Genomic DNA, 16,202 nt, shown 5'->3' with positions numbered 1-16,202 from the left:
CAGCGAGAACGAAAAGTGGCATTTGAAATATGGCAAAATGGCTTTTGGCATATGGCATTTTTTAACATATGGCAATATGGCTTTCGGCGTATGGCATTTTTTGTTTTTTGGCTTATGGCTTTTTTTGCATATGGCAAAATGGCTTTTGGCATATGGCAATTTTTTGGTATCTGGATAAATGGCTTTTGACATATGGATGTTTTTTTAGTGTATGGCAAAATGGCTTTTGGCAAATGGCAGTTTTTTGGGGATATGGCAAAATGGCTTTTGGCATATGGAATATTTTTAGTATATGGCAAAATGGCTTTTGGCAAATGGCAGTTTTTCTTAGATATGGCTTTTTTTTTGTTTGGCTGTCATTGTCATCGCCTTAATTAGGTGCCAGTTGAATGTCAATGCGCTGTAATGGTAAGTGTATGGTCAAAAATCACAACCACACGTTTTTCTGCCATTTAATATGAATGGAAAATCTGGATGTGCATGGCCTTCAAAGGCATGGATGTACAGTGCCTTGCAAAAGTATTCGGCCCCCTTGAATCTTGCAACCTTTCGCCACATTTCAGGCTTCAAACATAAAGATATAAAATTTTAATTTTTTGTCAAGAATCAACAACAAGTGGGACACAATCGTGAAGTGGAACAAAATGTATTAGATAATTTAAACTATTTTAACAAATAAAAAACTGAAAAGTGGGGTGTGCAATATTATTCGGCCCCCTTGCGTTAATACTTTGCAGCGCCACCTTTTGCTCCAATTACAGCTGCAAGTCGCTTGGGGTATGTTTCTATCAGTTTTGCACATCGAGAGACTGACATTCTTGCCCATTCTTCCTTGCAAAACAGCTCGAGCTCAGTGAGGTTGGATGAAGAGTGTTTGTGAACAGCAGTCTTCAGCTCTTTCCACAGATTCTCGATTGCATTCAGGTCTGGACTTTGACTTGGCCATTCTAACACCTGGATACGTTTATTTTTGAACCATTCCATTGTAGATTTGGCTTTATGTTTTGGATCATTGTCCTGTTGGGAGATAAATCTCCGTCCCAGTCTCAGGTCTTGTGCAGATACCAACAGGTTTTCTTCCAGAATGTTCCTGTATTTGGCTGCATCCATCTTCCCGTCAATTTTAACCATCTTCCCTGTCCCTGCTGAAGAAAAGCAGGCCCAAACCATGATGCTGCCACCACCATGTTTGACAGTGGGGATGGTGTGTTCAGGGTGATGAGCTGTGTTGCTTTTACGCCAAATATATCGTTTTGCATTGTGGCAAAAAAGTTCAATTTTGGTTTCATCTGACCAGAGCACATTCTTCCACATGTTTGGTGTGTCTCCCAGGTGGCTTGTGGCAAACTTTAAACGAGACTTTTTATGGATATCTTTGAGAAATGGCTTTCTTCTTGCCACTCTTCCATAAAGGCCAGATTTGTGCAGTGTACGACTGATTGTTGTCCTATGGACAGACTCTCCACCTCAGCTGTAGATCTCTGCAGTTCATCCAGAGTGATCATGGGCCTCTTGGCTGCATCTCTGATCAGTTTTCTCCTTGTTTGAGAAGAAAGTTTGGAAGGACGGCCGGGTCTTGGTAGATTTGCAGTGGTCTGATGCTCCTTCCATTTCAATATGATGGCTTGCAGAGTGCTCCTTGAGATGTTTAAAGCTTGGGAAATCTTTTTGTATCCAAATCCGGCTTTAAACTTCTCCACAACAGTATCTCGGACCTGCCTGGTGTGTTCCTTGGTTTTCATAATGCTCTCTGCACTTTAAACAGAACCCTGAGACTATCACAGAGCAGGTGCATTTATACGGAGACTTGATTACACACAGGTGGATTCTATTTATCATCATCGGTCATTTAGGACAACATCGGATCATTCAGAGATCCTCACTGAACTTCTGGAGTGAGTTTGCTGCACTGAAAGTAAAGGGGCCGAATAATATTGCACGCCCCACTTTTCAGTTTTTTATTTGTTAAAAAAGTTTAAATTATCCAATAAATGTTGTTCCACTTCACGATTGTGTCCCACTTGTTGTTGATTCTTGACAAAAAAATTAAATTTCATATCTTTATGTTTGAAGCCTGAAATGTGGCGAAAGGTTGCAAGATTCAAGGGGGCCGAATACTTTTGCAAGGCACTGTACATGGCCTGCAAGAATGTAATATGTCAAAAAAATCTGCCATATGCCAAAAGCTATTTTGCCATATACCAGAAAAACTGCCAAAAGCCATTTTGCCAAATACCAGAAAAACTGTTAAAAGCCATTTTGCCATATGACCCCCAAAAAGGCCATATACCAAAATAAAATGCCATACATCAAAACCATTTTGCCATATATAAAAAACTGCCATATGCCATAAGCCATTTTGCCATATGCCAAAAAAATGCCATATGCCAAAAGCAATTTTACCCCATACAAAAAAATGCCATATGTCTAAAAATCATATGTCAAAAAAAAATGTCTCATGCCAAAAGCTATTTTGGCGTATAACAAAAAAATGCCATAATGCCAAAAGCCATTTTGGCATGTACTAAAGACCACTTTTCTTTCTTGGCCCTGTTGTAAATTTATGAAGCCTGTCAAAAAAGTTACAAAACTTGTGTCACATTCAGGGAATACATATTCATATACCTAATCATCAATAATTATACATGTTTATTCAGTGTTGGACTTTCTGAAATGATTCTTTCCGGGTTTTTTTTTTTTGTTCTCATTTAATTATATACTTTGTCGCATGTTGTATTTATAATTCCTATTTTACTTTGTCATGAATTGTGTGTTGTCATCTCCTATTCATTTAAGAACAGACTTTTTTCTTCTTCAAGATCTCTCCATCCATCTTTTTCTGTTTCATCTAAAGTTTGGTTGCGAGGGCTGCATCTTCATCTGGGAGGTCCAGAAATACCTCTCCCCAACCACTTCGCCCAGCTCTTCCTAGGGGGATCCCGAGATTTTCCGAGGCAAACCGGGAATGTGTCCTGTCTCATCCCTCGAGCTTCCTTACCATGGACGTATCCAGGAAGCATCCTGGAGAGATGTCCAAACCACTTCATTTGGCTCCTCTCAATTCTACGTCCATAATGACTGATATAATTCATTCAGTTGCTATCTATATTATAGCTGTCTAGATGTTTAGAGATATACAATTACAGTTAAAAGGTTGGAGTTAGTTACATTTCAGGGGTAAAAGCAATGTTTATTTCATTTGCTACCATTGATGGTGATAGCTAGAGGGCTGGTTGATATTCCAATTAGGGAGTAAAGGTTAAAAATTTTTTAAAATTGTGTTGAGATTCGTGGGTCAAAGATTGGGGTGAGGGTTGGGGTTGAGTTTAGGTTTAGGAAGACACTCGGAGGTCTCCTACCTCACCACCCTCCATGTTCTTCATATTGAATCCATCCTTGCCCTTTTTGCCCTTCTTGTTTTTCTTCTTCTTGCAACAGCACTTCTTGATGATGCAGAAGCAGCAGGTGAGCACCAACAAAGCCGCCACCACCGCAATGGCGATCAGAGCCCACGGAGGTACTAACGAAACCAAGAAAAATGTCAATTAAAACACGTTGCGTAACAGTTGTACTTAACACAGAAGCATCACTCACTCACATGGGATTTTGTCAATTTCATTCAAGAATTTGCTCTTGATCTCCTCAAACATGTCATTCTTGCTGATCTCCGTGTTGTTGCCGGAGCTTTCGGCCACCGTGGAGATGGCGGCCGGGGTAGGGGCCATGCTGGCAGTTGTGGTGGCTCCGGTGGGCTCGGCTGCAGCTACCGGCTGCGGCTTCCTGAACAGATTGAACTTCATTGCCAAAGGAGACGAGGTGGTGGCGTCCCTGAAAGATGAAGCAGAAAAAATATTAGAACATTTGGAGTGATGTCAAAAATCCTTACAAAGTGGACTCTTGTCACCTAATTGGGGTCCTCACTTACCAAATTTGACATTTTTCTTACATGCATGCATCCATCCATCCATCCATGCATCCATCATGTACCACTTAATCTGGGATCAGGTCGCGGGGGCAGCAGCTTGAGCAGGGAAGTCCAGACTTCCCTCTCCCCAGCCACTTCAACGAGCTCCTCCGGCGGGATCCAAATGCGTTCCTAGGTCAGCCGAGAGACAGAGTCTCTCCAGCGTGTTCTGGGTCGTCCCCGGGGCCTCCCCCCTGTGGGACGTGCCCGGAACACCTCTCCAGGGAGGTGTCTAGGAGGCATTCGAACCAGATGCCCGAGCCACTTCAGCTGGCTCCTCTCAACGCGAAGGAGTAGCGGCTTGATGCCAAGTCCCTCCCAAATGACTGACCTTCTCACCTCATCTCTAAGGGAGAGCCCTGACACCCTGCGGAGGAAACTAATTTTGGCCGCTTGTATCCGGGATCGTTTTGGTCACGACCCACAGCTCGTGACCATAGGTGAGGGCATGAATGTAGATGGACTGGTAAATCGAGAGCTTCGCCTTTCAGCTCAGCTCCTTCTTTACCACGAAGGACCAGTGCAGAGTCCGCATTACTGCAGACGCTGCACCGATCTGCCTGTCGATCTCCCGTTCCCTCCTACCCTCACTCATGAATAAGACCCCAAGATACTTAAACTCTTCCACTTGGGGCAGGATCTCATCCCCGACCCGGAGAGGGCACGCCACCCTTTTCCGACTGAGGACCATGGTCTCGGATTTGAAAGTGCTGATCTTCATCCCAACCGCTTCACACTTGACTGCGAACCGCTCCAGTGAGAGTTGGAGGTCACGGCTTGATGACGCCAGCAGCACCACATCCTCTGCAAACAGCAGAGATGCAATGCTGAGGCCACCAAATCGGACACCCTCAACGCTTCGGCTGTGTCTAAAAATTCTGTCCATAAAAATTAGGAACAGAATTGGGGACAAAGGGTAGCCTTGGCGGAGTCCAACCCTCACTGGGAACCAATTCAATTTACTGCCGGCAATGCGGACCATACTCTTGCACCTGTCGTACAGGGACCGAACAGTCCTGGTTTTCCTAGAGTCATTCTAACATGACTTTTTAACCTATAACCGATATCCTGATATTGCCCAACTCCAAAAATCCGATATGATATCAAAACGACGTACTGTATGCAGTCGTGGACTTAACATATTATGGCTAATTGTATTGTGATGCCCCACTGGATGCTTTAATAATGATAAATGTAACAACTTCAAGGTTTTCCAATAAACATTCTGTGAAAAATAAGAGAGCAACTTCAACTGAATCAATGGAAAAAGTGCCTATATTTCACCACTATATTAATTGGTGAAGTCAAATTAGTGCAAACATTAGGTTTTTGGATCAAGTGCAAGTGCAAAGTGTCAACAAGACACTGCCATATCATGTATGGTGCACACACAGAGGTGGGTAGTAACGAGTTACATTTACTTCGTTACATTCACTAAAGTAACTTTTTGAGAAAAATGTACTTCTTAGAGTAGTTTTACCATGCAATACTTTTTACTTTTACTTGGGTACATTTTTTAAAGAAGAAACACTTACTCTGGTATTTGGGCTACACTGGAGTTGTTACATTTTTCCTCTTTCTACATAGTGACTTTATTTTTGCCAGAGATGCCGACAGTGGCCGTCACCAATGAGACGTCGCAACAATAGCCACATCATTCCGTTATAACAATCAAAGGTACCAGTGTTTTTTCTCCACTAGAGGGCACTCTTTGGATGGCCGATGTTCCATAGTGTTGTCGATGATTTTCGTGTCATCTTTTTGACCTAATATGGTCATGTAATAAGTTATTTTACAGTATAATAGTTCATATAGATGAAGTTGTGCTGAGAAAAAAAATATCCCATTAGTTTTTTAAAATGGAACATTGTAAGCATTTACTTACAATGGTACTAATGACTTGAGTATTCTTTTCAACGAATACTTTTTTACTTCTACTTGAGTGAATTTTTGGATGACTACCTTTACTTTTACTTGAGTAATTTTATTTAGAAGTAACGCTACTCTTACGTGAGTACATTTTTTTGACAACTCTATCCACTTCTGCTCGCAAAGTGCTTCTGGCTCAAAATAACAACAAAGGCATACAGCTTCAGTACAGTGAATGAGGTATATAATGAGTTTATAATTCACTAATTTGCAATCATGTATTGTCCATTTAATTTTTGCACCATGAATGTCGGCTCACATAACAAATCCCAGGCATCTTATTTTGGAGCTATCTAATGGTCAATAAGCATACCAGCTGTGTTAAGCTGTGACCAGCCCTTGTACAAAGGCAGAAGGCTTCTACATTCACTTTGAAGGCAACATGCATATTGGGCCAAAACCGATGTCGATATTATCCGATATCAAAATTAAAATGCTTTTATTGGATGATATTAGCAACTACCCGATAATATAGTAACTAGTTTCTCCGATTATCCGGTGCTCTTTGGAATATTAAGAGCGAACAATGGTAGAAGGTGACTACTTATCTGATGTGTGCTCACCTTATTCATACTCAGTAGGGTTCTTGCTTTGATGTGAACAGTATAATATATGAAGTTTGAAAAACTTTAGCATCAAGGTTAGAGTTGGTGTTACAGTTAGATGTTTAAGTTTTAAGTCTGAGGTGAGAGTAGCATTACTGTTATAGAGTTGAAAAGGAGTTAGAGCATACGCGGAGATTAAGTGGGGCCGGGAGGCATAGCCCCCTCTGGTGGCCGACAATTTCATTGCACATAATTAACTTTCCTATATATGAATTTAAAAGTAAGACTTTGCCGGTAAAATGTTGTCTATAAAAGTTGTAAAACAAGAAAACAAAAAACAAAAATGAATAAAATGAACAAAAAAAAATGCCTATAATGGGTCAAAATTATTTTTCGAACAGATCATGTGACTAGCACCGTAGAGACGGTCATTTGCTCTAGCCAAAACCACCTGGGGACAGAAGATGTAAGATGTATATATGTAATTTTATACATAAAAATCGACAAAAACTACTGAGCGAGAACCAAGGATTGAAGATGTAGACCATGAAAAACTGGAGAGAATCGGCAAAATGGTGAGGGGAGTTTCAGTTTGCCCAACTGAAGACGTTAATTGTTCAACTGAGCCACCGCCAGGCGTACCATATTCAATGGACGACGATCTTGGCCAAAAGCAGAGCTGTCCTGAGCGGCCTGATTTAGAATTCGCGTCCTATTTTAATGCATACATTGCACTACCCTCCCCACACAATCCCATCATGGTGGTGAGTAATGGGTGCCAGCCGGGGACCTGCCAGCCACAGTAATAGGGTGGTAGGTGGGTCCCACACTTTTTCACTACGGCGTGGCTCCCAGGGCGCGGACTCCCCTCTGCCTGGGCTGCCGGCTGCGGGAGTGGGAGGAGGTCGGGGTTTCGAACTCGTGTCGCCCCGGGGTGGCTCCTCGGTGCTCTCCTGCTTCCGCCCTCCCCTCTCTTCTCTGCCTGGATATCTGCCCTGCGCTTCGTTGCTGGTTGCTGGCCGGACGCCGGTGTGTCGGCTGGGTGTCACCTGCTCCAGTGGGTTACCCTGCCCTGCCCTGGGTTTGGTGGGCTGTTGGGGGTCCCGTGGTGTCCCATGCCGGTTGGAGGGCTGCCGCTGTGGCTCGGGTGGGCGGACGGGGGTGGGCGTGTGGTTGGTGGTGCGTCTCCTCTTCCCATCCCTGAAGGCCGGTTGATAGGGGCGCGGGTGTCCCGGGGGACCACTCTGGATCCCTGGGGGGTGACAGTGGCCCCTTTTCTGGGCTGCGGGAGGAGCAATGGGCTGCACTGGCTCATCCCCCCCACCCGCCCTCCGTCAGCGGGCTGGCTGGGTGGGGGCCGTGGTCCTGGGGTGGCACCTGCGCGGCGTCTCCTCTCGTCTGCATGGCTGTTGCACGTTTGATGGGGCTCGTGCACTGCTGGATGTTATTGGGCGCGCTTGGGTGGGTGGCCTCGGTGCTGGGATTGGCGATGAGGCAGCGTAGGGTCGGTTGCCAACAGGCTTACACTCACAAGGGATTCAAACGATTACTGGTTTCTGGATCACAGAGCTGATTTGTGTACACTCCACCCATCCCAATAACATATCTTATAGAACCCCTCCCTTCTTTCCCTGGACAACAGGCCCCCCCAAATGGTGTCAACCGGATATACATCCAGCTGACGATAGCACCAACATATTTGTAGTTAGAGTAGGCGTTCAATGTATTTCTTGTTGTTGTTTGTGTTTCTTTTCTTTCTTTTCTTGTGTTTCTTTCCTTTTCTTCTGTTCCCCCATAACCCCTTCCTGTTAGCTGCTTTGTCTTAATAAACAAGGTATGTTTAATGATCACAATGGGAGTATGTCATACTCTAATGTGAAACATTAAAACTCCTCAGACCAACCGGACACTTAGACTTCCATTCTCCGTGTCAAACAGCTGAACAGGACAGGTTAAAAAAAAAAAAAAAAAAGAATTTGCCTCAAAAATGATGGGAAAAAAATGCTTTTTTTCAACAAAGTATTATACAGTATACTGGACTGTCTCAGAAAATTAGAATACACAATATTCTAATTTTTTGAGAGGTGAGCGCGCACATTTTTCTGTCTTACCTAGTGGAGAAGTAGACGCGGCATCCATTATGACTGAATATTTTAGCCAGGAATATACTGGACTGTCTCAGGAAATTAGAATACACAATATTCTAATTTCCTGACTGTCTCAAGAAATTAGAATATTGTGTATTCTAATTTCCTGAGACAGTCCAGTATATTCCTGGCTAAAATATTCAGTCATAATGGATGCCGCGTCTACTTCTCCACTAGGTAAGACAGAAAAATGTGCGCGCTCACCGTGCTCACACACGCAGACACACAGAGCTGGGAAGCCTGTATGTGTGAGCATCGGCTAAGCTAATATCCGAGTATATATCTTGTTAGTTAATTTTATTGCTGACACTGCGTTTCAGGGTCATCAACATATTTTGCCCCCCGCCACAAAAGTCAAACTTCGCTTATGAGTTAAAGGTTTAGATCTTAAGGTTGTGGTTGGGAGTTAAAGGATTATGTGGTTGGGTTTAGAGTTAGCAGATAAAGGTTTACTTCAAGAGTTTAAACATTTAAAAGTTGTGGTTAAAATTAGAGATGTCCCGATCGATCGGGTCCGATCACGTCATTTTCAAAGAATCGGAATCGGCAAAAAAATATCGGCCATGCCTTTTTTTAAATATATATATATATATATATATTTATATACATTTTTTTTTTTTAATCAAATTGTTTTCTAATTGTATTTAACGTAACAGAAATAATACTGTATGTTACACTCATCCAGAGTCTTTAGTTTAGACTTAAGGTAGGGCTATCAAAAATATCCGGATAACGGCGGCAATTAATTTATTAAAAAATGTGTCATGTTAAAATATTTAACGCTAATAATGTATGCGCCGCACGACTCTCTCACTCATTGTCGTGCTCAATCTGTAATGACGCCGTTCTACCTATATAGAGAGATAAAAGGCAGCGCAAAATGAGTAGAGTGAATTTAGACAGCCTTTGGAGCCTTTCTTCAATTGGCTAAAGCTTTGCAATCAATCCCACTTCCTATGATTAGAAGTATCATGGGAAGCAATGTGGGGAAGCTAGGTAGCAATTGAGCTTTGTCTTAAGTTATTTCCCAAAAGCAGAGAAGATATATCCATTGGTAGCACGACGCACAGTCATGGTTCCACTTCCCATCATGGTTCCACTTCCCATCATGCATTGGGGCATGGCTGCAGTATCATTTACTGAAAGCTCAACAAATACACTAGATGGCAATATTTAGTCACAATATGCAAAGTCACAAGTCTTTCTATCCATGGATCCCTCTCACAGAAAGAATGTTAATAATGTAAATGCCATCTTGAGGATTTATTGTCATAATAAACAAATGCATTGCCAAAATGTATATGTTCGGGAAAAATTATCGGGAATGATTGCAATTGAATCGGGAGCAAAAAAAAAAGCAATCGTATCGGGAAATATCGGGATCGGCAGATACTCAAACTAAAACGATCGGGATCGGATCGGGAGCAAAAAAACATGATCGGAGCAACCCTTGTTAAAATTCAATGTCTCCACAGTTAAATTTAGGAAATGAGTCAGTTGACAAGGCAGTTTGTTTTGGGATTTGTGTAACAGAATTTTAGGAAAGTATTAGAAATGAACGACTATTGCTGTACCAATGGATGGACATTTGTTAACCTAATTGGTTCCTCTCCAGACATAAAATAAACTATCCCAGAAAGAGTGAGCTAAAGGTCAATAAAGATGCTGCTTGTACAACAAATAGTCCGAGATGGATTAAACAGATATCGTTGCTGTGCACAAGTGCCCACTCTCAATCGGCATAAACGCAAACTCATCCGTTACATCCGATGATGCGAGGACTTACTGTCCAAGTGACAAATGGACAAAAGTCACAGCTTCTCTGAGCATAATGATCTTGAAGAGATGGATGAGTCTGACTCAAGATGGAATTAAAGAATCCTCCGGGGCAGGTGAGGATAGTAAGAGGGAGGGAGGGCGGCCATTTACTTTTATTTGAGCCTTTTCTTCATGGCTAGCTAGCGCTGCGAATAAGTTGAATAAAACGACTGTCGTGTAAATAGAAGAACTCGGCACTTGAATCATCGCAGTGTCCTTGAGGAGTTTTGGTGCCAAGGGTTGATTTCCCAGCTGCCGCACGAATAAGGTTGTGTAAAGGGAGGGCTGAATGTTACTGAACTCTACAAAATCAGTCCAAAATCGACTTTAGTCAAGACAGTGCCTGACGTTATGCGTCCCTGAACATAAGAAGACAACATTTGCACAAATCTGTCATCTGACTGGTTTCTCCAAGTGCAAAATGAGTTTTCCACATGAGTGATTCAAACTCATAGGCATGCATTTTTGACTTTTGGGGCGGGGGGGGACACAATATGTTGATGACCCCAAAACGCAGTGTTAGCAATACAATTAACTTACAAGAATATTTAGAATAATAAGTGGACAATGAGTGTTTTTTGTTTCCCATCATTCTTGCGCGGAATTCTAAATCAGGCTGCTTCGGCAATACTTTTCGCCAAGATCGTCATCCATTGAATTTGGTACGCCCGCCGGTGTCGTGCCAATGTAGTTACCCCAGTCAAAAATTGTATCCCCTATTCAATCAAAAAAAAGTTGCTTCAATTAAAAAAAAAGTTGCTTCAATCAAAATATATATTTTCAACCAAAAAAGTTGCTTCAATAAAAAAAAAAAAATGTGTTTGAGGGCAAAAATAAATTTGAAACTCAAAAAAAAGTCAAAAAATGCACATGGAAGCTATTTTTCTTGGACATATTTATTTATTTATTTATTTTAAATTGAAGTCGTTTTTTTTTTTTTTTTTTTTTTTTTTTAATTGAAGCAACTTTTTGATTGAAGTAATGTTGATTTGTGTTTGGGCCACATTTTGGCTCGGACATTTTTTCTCTTTACCGTTCAATCAAAAAATAAGTTGCTTCAAAAAAATATAGATTTTCAAAAAGAAAAATCACTTCAATCAAAAAAAGAAAAATTTCAATCATAGAAAAAAGTTTTTGAATGCAAAAAAATATTTGAGATTGAAAAATTTGCATTTGAACACTTAAATTTTCATTGAAAAAGTTTTCTTTGATTGAAGCAATCCTTTTTGTGTTTGGGCTATTTATGGGTAGGAAATTTGAGTCGAAATCATTCAATCCCCCAAAAAGTTGCTTCAATCAAAAAAAAAAAAAAAAAAAAAAAAAAAAAAAAAAAAAGAATGTTCAATGAAAGAAAAAAAAAATCATTTTTATAAATATTTTTTTCTCTAAAATAATAAATAATAATAATAGATCATTTTGACCCGTTATAAAAATATGTTTTTTGTTCATTTCATTTATTTTCGTTGCAGTTTTATTGCTTTACAAGCTTTACATACACAGAACGTAATGTCATGGCTCTCTTGAGTTTCCAGTTATTTCTACGACTCTGATTTTTCTCCGATAGAGTGTTTGGAACAGATACTTCTTTGTCACAAAAAACATTCATGAAGTTTGGTTCTTTTATGACTTTATTATGGGTTAACAGAAAAAGTGATCAAATCTGCTGGGTCAAAAATATACATACATGGATCTGAAAAAGCGAATCATTGACTTGAACAAGTCAGGAAAGTCACTTGGAGCCATTTCAAAGCAGCTGCAGGTCCCAAGAGCAACAGTGCAAACAATTGTATGTAAGTATAAAGTGCATGGCACTGTTTTGTCCCTGCCACGATCAGGAAGAAAACGCAAGCTATCACCTGCTGCTGAGAGAAAATTGATCAGGATGGTGAAGATTCAACCGAGAATCACCAAAAAGCAGATCTGCCAAGAATTAGAAGCTGCCGGAACACAGGTGTCAGTGTCCACAGTCAAGCGTGTTTTGCATCTCCATTGACACCTTAAGGCTCGACTGAAGTTTGCTGCTGATCACATGGACAAAGATATGACCTTCTGGAGTTTAGTTCTGTGGTCAGACGAAACAAAAATCGAGCTGTTTGGCCACAATGCCCAGCAATATGTTTGGAGGAGAAAAGGTGAGGCCTTTAACCCCAAGTACACCATGCCTACCGTCAAGCACGGTGGTGGTAGTATTATGCTGTGGGGCTGTTTTGCTGCCAATGGAACTGGTGCTTTACAGAGAGTAAATGGGATAATGAAGAAGGAGGATTACCTTCAAATTCTTCAAGATAACCTAACGTCATCAGCCCGAAGATTGGGTCTTGGGCTAGTTTTACGATTAATCGTCGAATCTAATAATTTTCTTTTTTTTTACTAATTTAGCAATGAAATTTTTGTTGATGCTTATTAATTCACAAAACTATTATGGAACACTTAAATTCTTTATTAAAGTACAACTAATCATGTAAATAACATTAATTAATCACAAAAGAACAATGAGGTTAAATGCTGATAGTATTTACTAGTGCAAAAGAATGGAAAGTAAACAGATTCAGAACACTGACTTTGCCTTTCCAACATAATTCAAAACAATTATTTAAAAAAAATTCTAGCAATATTATTATAGTACACTACTATATATAATAGTAGTCTAGTAATTATAATAGTTATTCATTACCTATCATATTCGTCATGAAGAGCGTCATTTAAAAGCTATTCTTAGTGTAGAATCTGTATTCTGTAGTATTTACTCAAAATATTATTATATTAATTCTGAAGTATGTGGGATTAACTCCAGAAATCATTATTTATATGACAAACTTGACGTGCTTTTGCTGTTAACCAGCTGTTGGGTGTTATTGTATGACTGATTGGAACTGCACTACATTGCTTTGCCATAGGGTGTGCTGTCGTGTATTTTATGTTCGGCGTGAAGAAGAAAGTTAAAAGAGGCATTAGAGGCCCGTTCTCAACCTCTCCCTCACTGCACTTTGGCTCTCATGGAGAGCACGTTCGCTCATGTTTTCGAAATAAACGATAGCCCACGTGCAAAGTAGCAAGTGAGCTGTAAAAATAGCGAGCTTAGTTGCGTGAAAACCGCGGGAGAGCTAAGTGAAGCTAACGAACAGCTAAGCGGAGCTAAATGATGCTAAATGAAGCTAAGCGACTGATACTCTGTCCGTCGTCGTGGAACAGTCCATTGTCGTGTGTGGGGGGGGAGAGATAATATAAATGCAGCATTCAAATGTCTTTCTTTTTTGTTTTGTTATTTGTTTGTTTGGTATGCTGACATAATTATAGATGACGAATAGTTGGGGGTACTACTGGCTCCGGTGGCCCAAGCCGTTGCTCGTTGGGGCAAGGGAAGCTGGTTGGGGGCCCCCTACTGGTTGGGGGCCTAAGGCGATCGTCTACTTCGCCTGAATAGTAGATCCGCCTATGGTCTGATGACAGTCTTGTGGCACCATTGTCGAATAAAGGTTACTAAATACTAAAGATCCGATCACGTCATTTTCAAAGTATCGGAATCGGCAAAAAAATATCGAACATGCCTTTTTTAAATATATATTTTTTTAGATTAAGTTGTTTTCTAAATGTATTTAACGTTACAGAAAAAATGTCTTACACTCATCCAGAGTCTTTAGTTTTGGCTTAAAGTAGGGCTATCAAATTTATCGCGTTAACGGCGGTAATTATTTTTTTATAAATTAATCACGTTAAGATATTTACCGCAATTAACGCATGCGACCCATTCACGCATTGTCGCGTGCAATCTATAATGGCGCCGCTTTACCTATATATAGAGCTAAAAGGCAGCGTAAAATGAGTAGAGTGAATTTTAGCAGTCTTTAGAGCCTTTTTGTAATTGGCTAACGCCTTAAAATCCCTCTCTCAACAATTAGAAATATTGTGGGAAGCAATGTTGGGAAGAAAGTTAGTAGTTGATCTTTTTCTTAACACCCTATGTTATTTCCCAACGCAGAGAAGATATATCAATTGGTGCCACTACGCACAGTCATGGTTGCACTTCCCATCATGCATTTGGGCAGAACAGTTAAATGGCTACAGTATCATTTACTGAAAGCTCAACAAATACACTAGATGGCAATATTTAGTCACAATATACAAAGTCATATTTATCCTTTAGGAATTACAACTCTTTCTATTCGTGGATCCCTCTCACAGAAAGAATGTTAATAATTTAAATGCCATCTTGAGGATTTATTGTCATAATAAACAAATACAGTACTTATGTACTGTATGTTGAATGTATATATTCGTCCGAGTTTTATTCATTTTTTTATTAATGCATTGCCAAAATGTATATGATTGGGAAAAATTATCGGGAATGATTGGAATTGAATCGGGAGAAGAAAAAAAAAGCAATCGGATCGGGAAATATCGGGATCGGCAGATACTCAAACTAAAACGATCGGAATCGGATCGGGAGCAAAAAAAAACATGATCGGAACAACCCTACTAAATACCATAACTAGCAATTAATGAAGCAACTGGAACAGTAACTGAAGGAATAGCACATTACATGAATTTTGATTGTTATTTACATGTCGCTCTGCAATGCATGCTCTGAGGCATGTTGGATGACGACAGTGTTGGCAGCAGGTGGCAGCAGAGTTTGACTGTCTCCCCCAAGGGAGCAGTGATGGCCAAATTAAGCTTCTTGAAGCAATGAAGCTTAGCGGCCAATTGGTTCAAAGCTTTATGGTGGTTCATTTGGTCTTATGACGTTCATATGATGCTGCTGTCAAATAAAGTGTTACCGGTTCATATATTTTGGTGTAAATATCCCATAATACAGTGAGGACAGCTGCTGCCTATAGACCAGTGCGGCTTATCTATCAACAAATGTCGTTTTCATGTCAAATTTGATGCGAGGCGGCTTATAGTCAGGTGCGCCTTATTGTCCGACAATTACGGTAATTGCTTCTTTTGTCTTTTAATACTGTAGTTGGATTGGATAATGATTCAGCTCAGCGTGTGGCTAAAAGGAAAAGGTTCCAATACTGCACATTTACAGTAGAGTCATAAAGCATTTTGACATTGAGCGTCATTAAAACTGCTAACGAGTTGGAATGCTGAGTGAGTACTTCAGGATCCGCCGTCATCTTAAGGCAAATTGCTTGTGGCTCTTGACTCGGTTACAATTTTACCAGTTATGGATATGACTAGTGTGAAATATAGTGCAATAACTATGCTAGCAAAAAAAAAAAAAAAAAAAACTTGTTTGAAATTATGTGTATGGGGAAAATACACCGTATATTGTTTTGCTACCGAACAGTCTTTTAATATAAAAATGTGTAGAGGTAGTCCCCGGGTTACGAAGGAGTTCCGTTCCTACACTGGCGACGTAACCCATATTTCCACTTAATTTGGAATCAATTAACCCTTACAAAAAAATATCCAAAAAGTCCAAAAGTATTGTAAAATGGTGAGGGATGCATTCCCTCTGGTGGCAGCGTGGAGGAGGCGGAATGTTGTATTTCTGTCCGTGTGTGGCGGGAGATCAATTCATCAGCCAATCAAACGTGGGTTTGAGGCGGATAAAATTGACCGGCACATTCAGTAAGTGAAAAGCGATAAATAGAAGTCTGAACATAATGAAAGCAATTCACTTTATAATGGTAGAGTCTATTCTATACTTACAACATATGGGAAGACAATCTAAATTACCCATAAAACTGAAGTCATAATGCAAATAAGGTGGCTTAAAAGTTGGTGGGGACAATTCTAGTATCCTGAAAAGTTGGTGGTGTTATGTCCCCACTGTCCCGATGCAAACCT

General features: G+C 40.5%; 1 protein-coding gene across 3 annotated transcripts in view; it reads right to left on the bottom strand.

The window, feature by feature from the left end:
• LOC130922251 (synaptotagmin-2-like) overlaps positions 1 to 16,202 on the bottom strand; it is a 57,279-nt gene that overhangs the window by 15,692 nt on the left and 25,385 nt on the right. For all 3 annotated transcript variants that reach the window (XM_057846900.1, XM_057846902.1, XM_057846901.1), the window contains exons 2-3: positions 3,599 to 3,828; positions 3,360 to 3,520 (exon numbers count right to left, since the gene is read on the bottom strand). In XM_057846900.1, the coding sequence (XP_057702883.1) occupies positions 3,360 to 3,520; positions 3,599 to 3,800 (363 nt within the window). In that variant the 5' untranslated portion in view covers positions 3,801 to 3,828. The remainder of the gene's footprint in view (positions 1 to 3,359; positions 3,521 to 3,598; positions 3,829 to 16,202) is intronic.

The sequence above is a fragment of the Corythoichthys intestinalis genome, chromosome 9, assembly GCF_030265065.1.
Source record: "Corythoichthys intestinalis isolate RoL2023-P3 chromosome 9, ASM3026506v1, whole genome shotgun sequence".
Classification (NCBI taxonomy): Eukaryota; Metazoa; Chordata; class Actinopteri; order Syngnathiformes; family Syngnathidae; genus Corythoichthys; species Corythoichthys intestinalis.
Note: the sequence above shows the minus strand (reverse complement) of the source record. Positions and strands in the feature narration are given on the sequence as shown.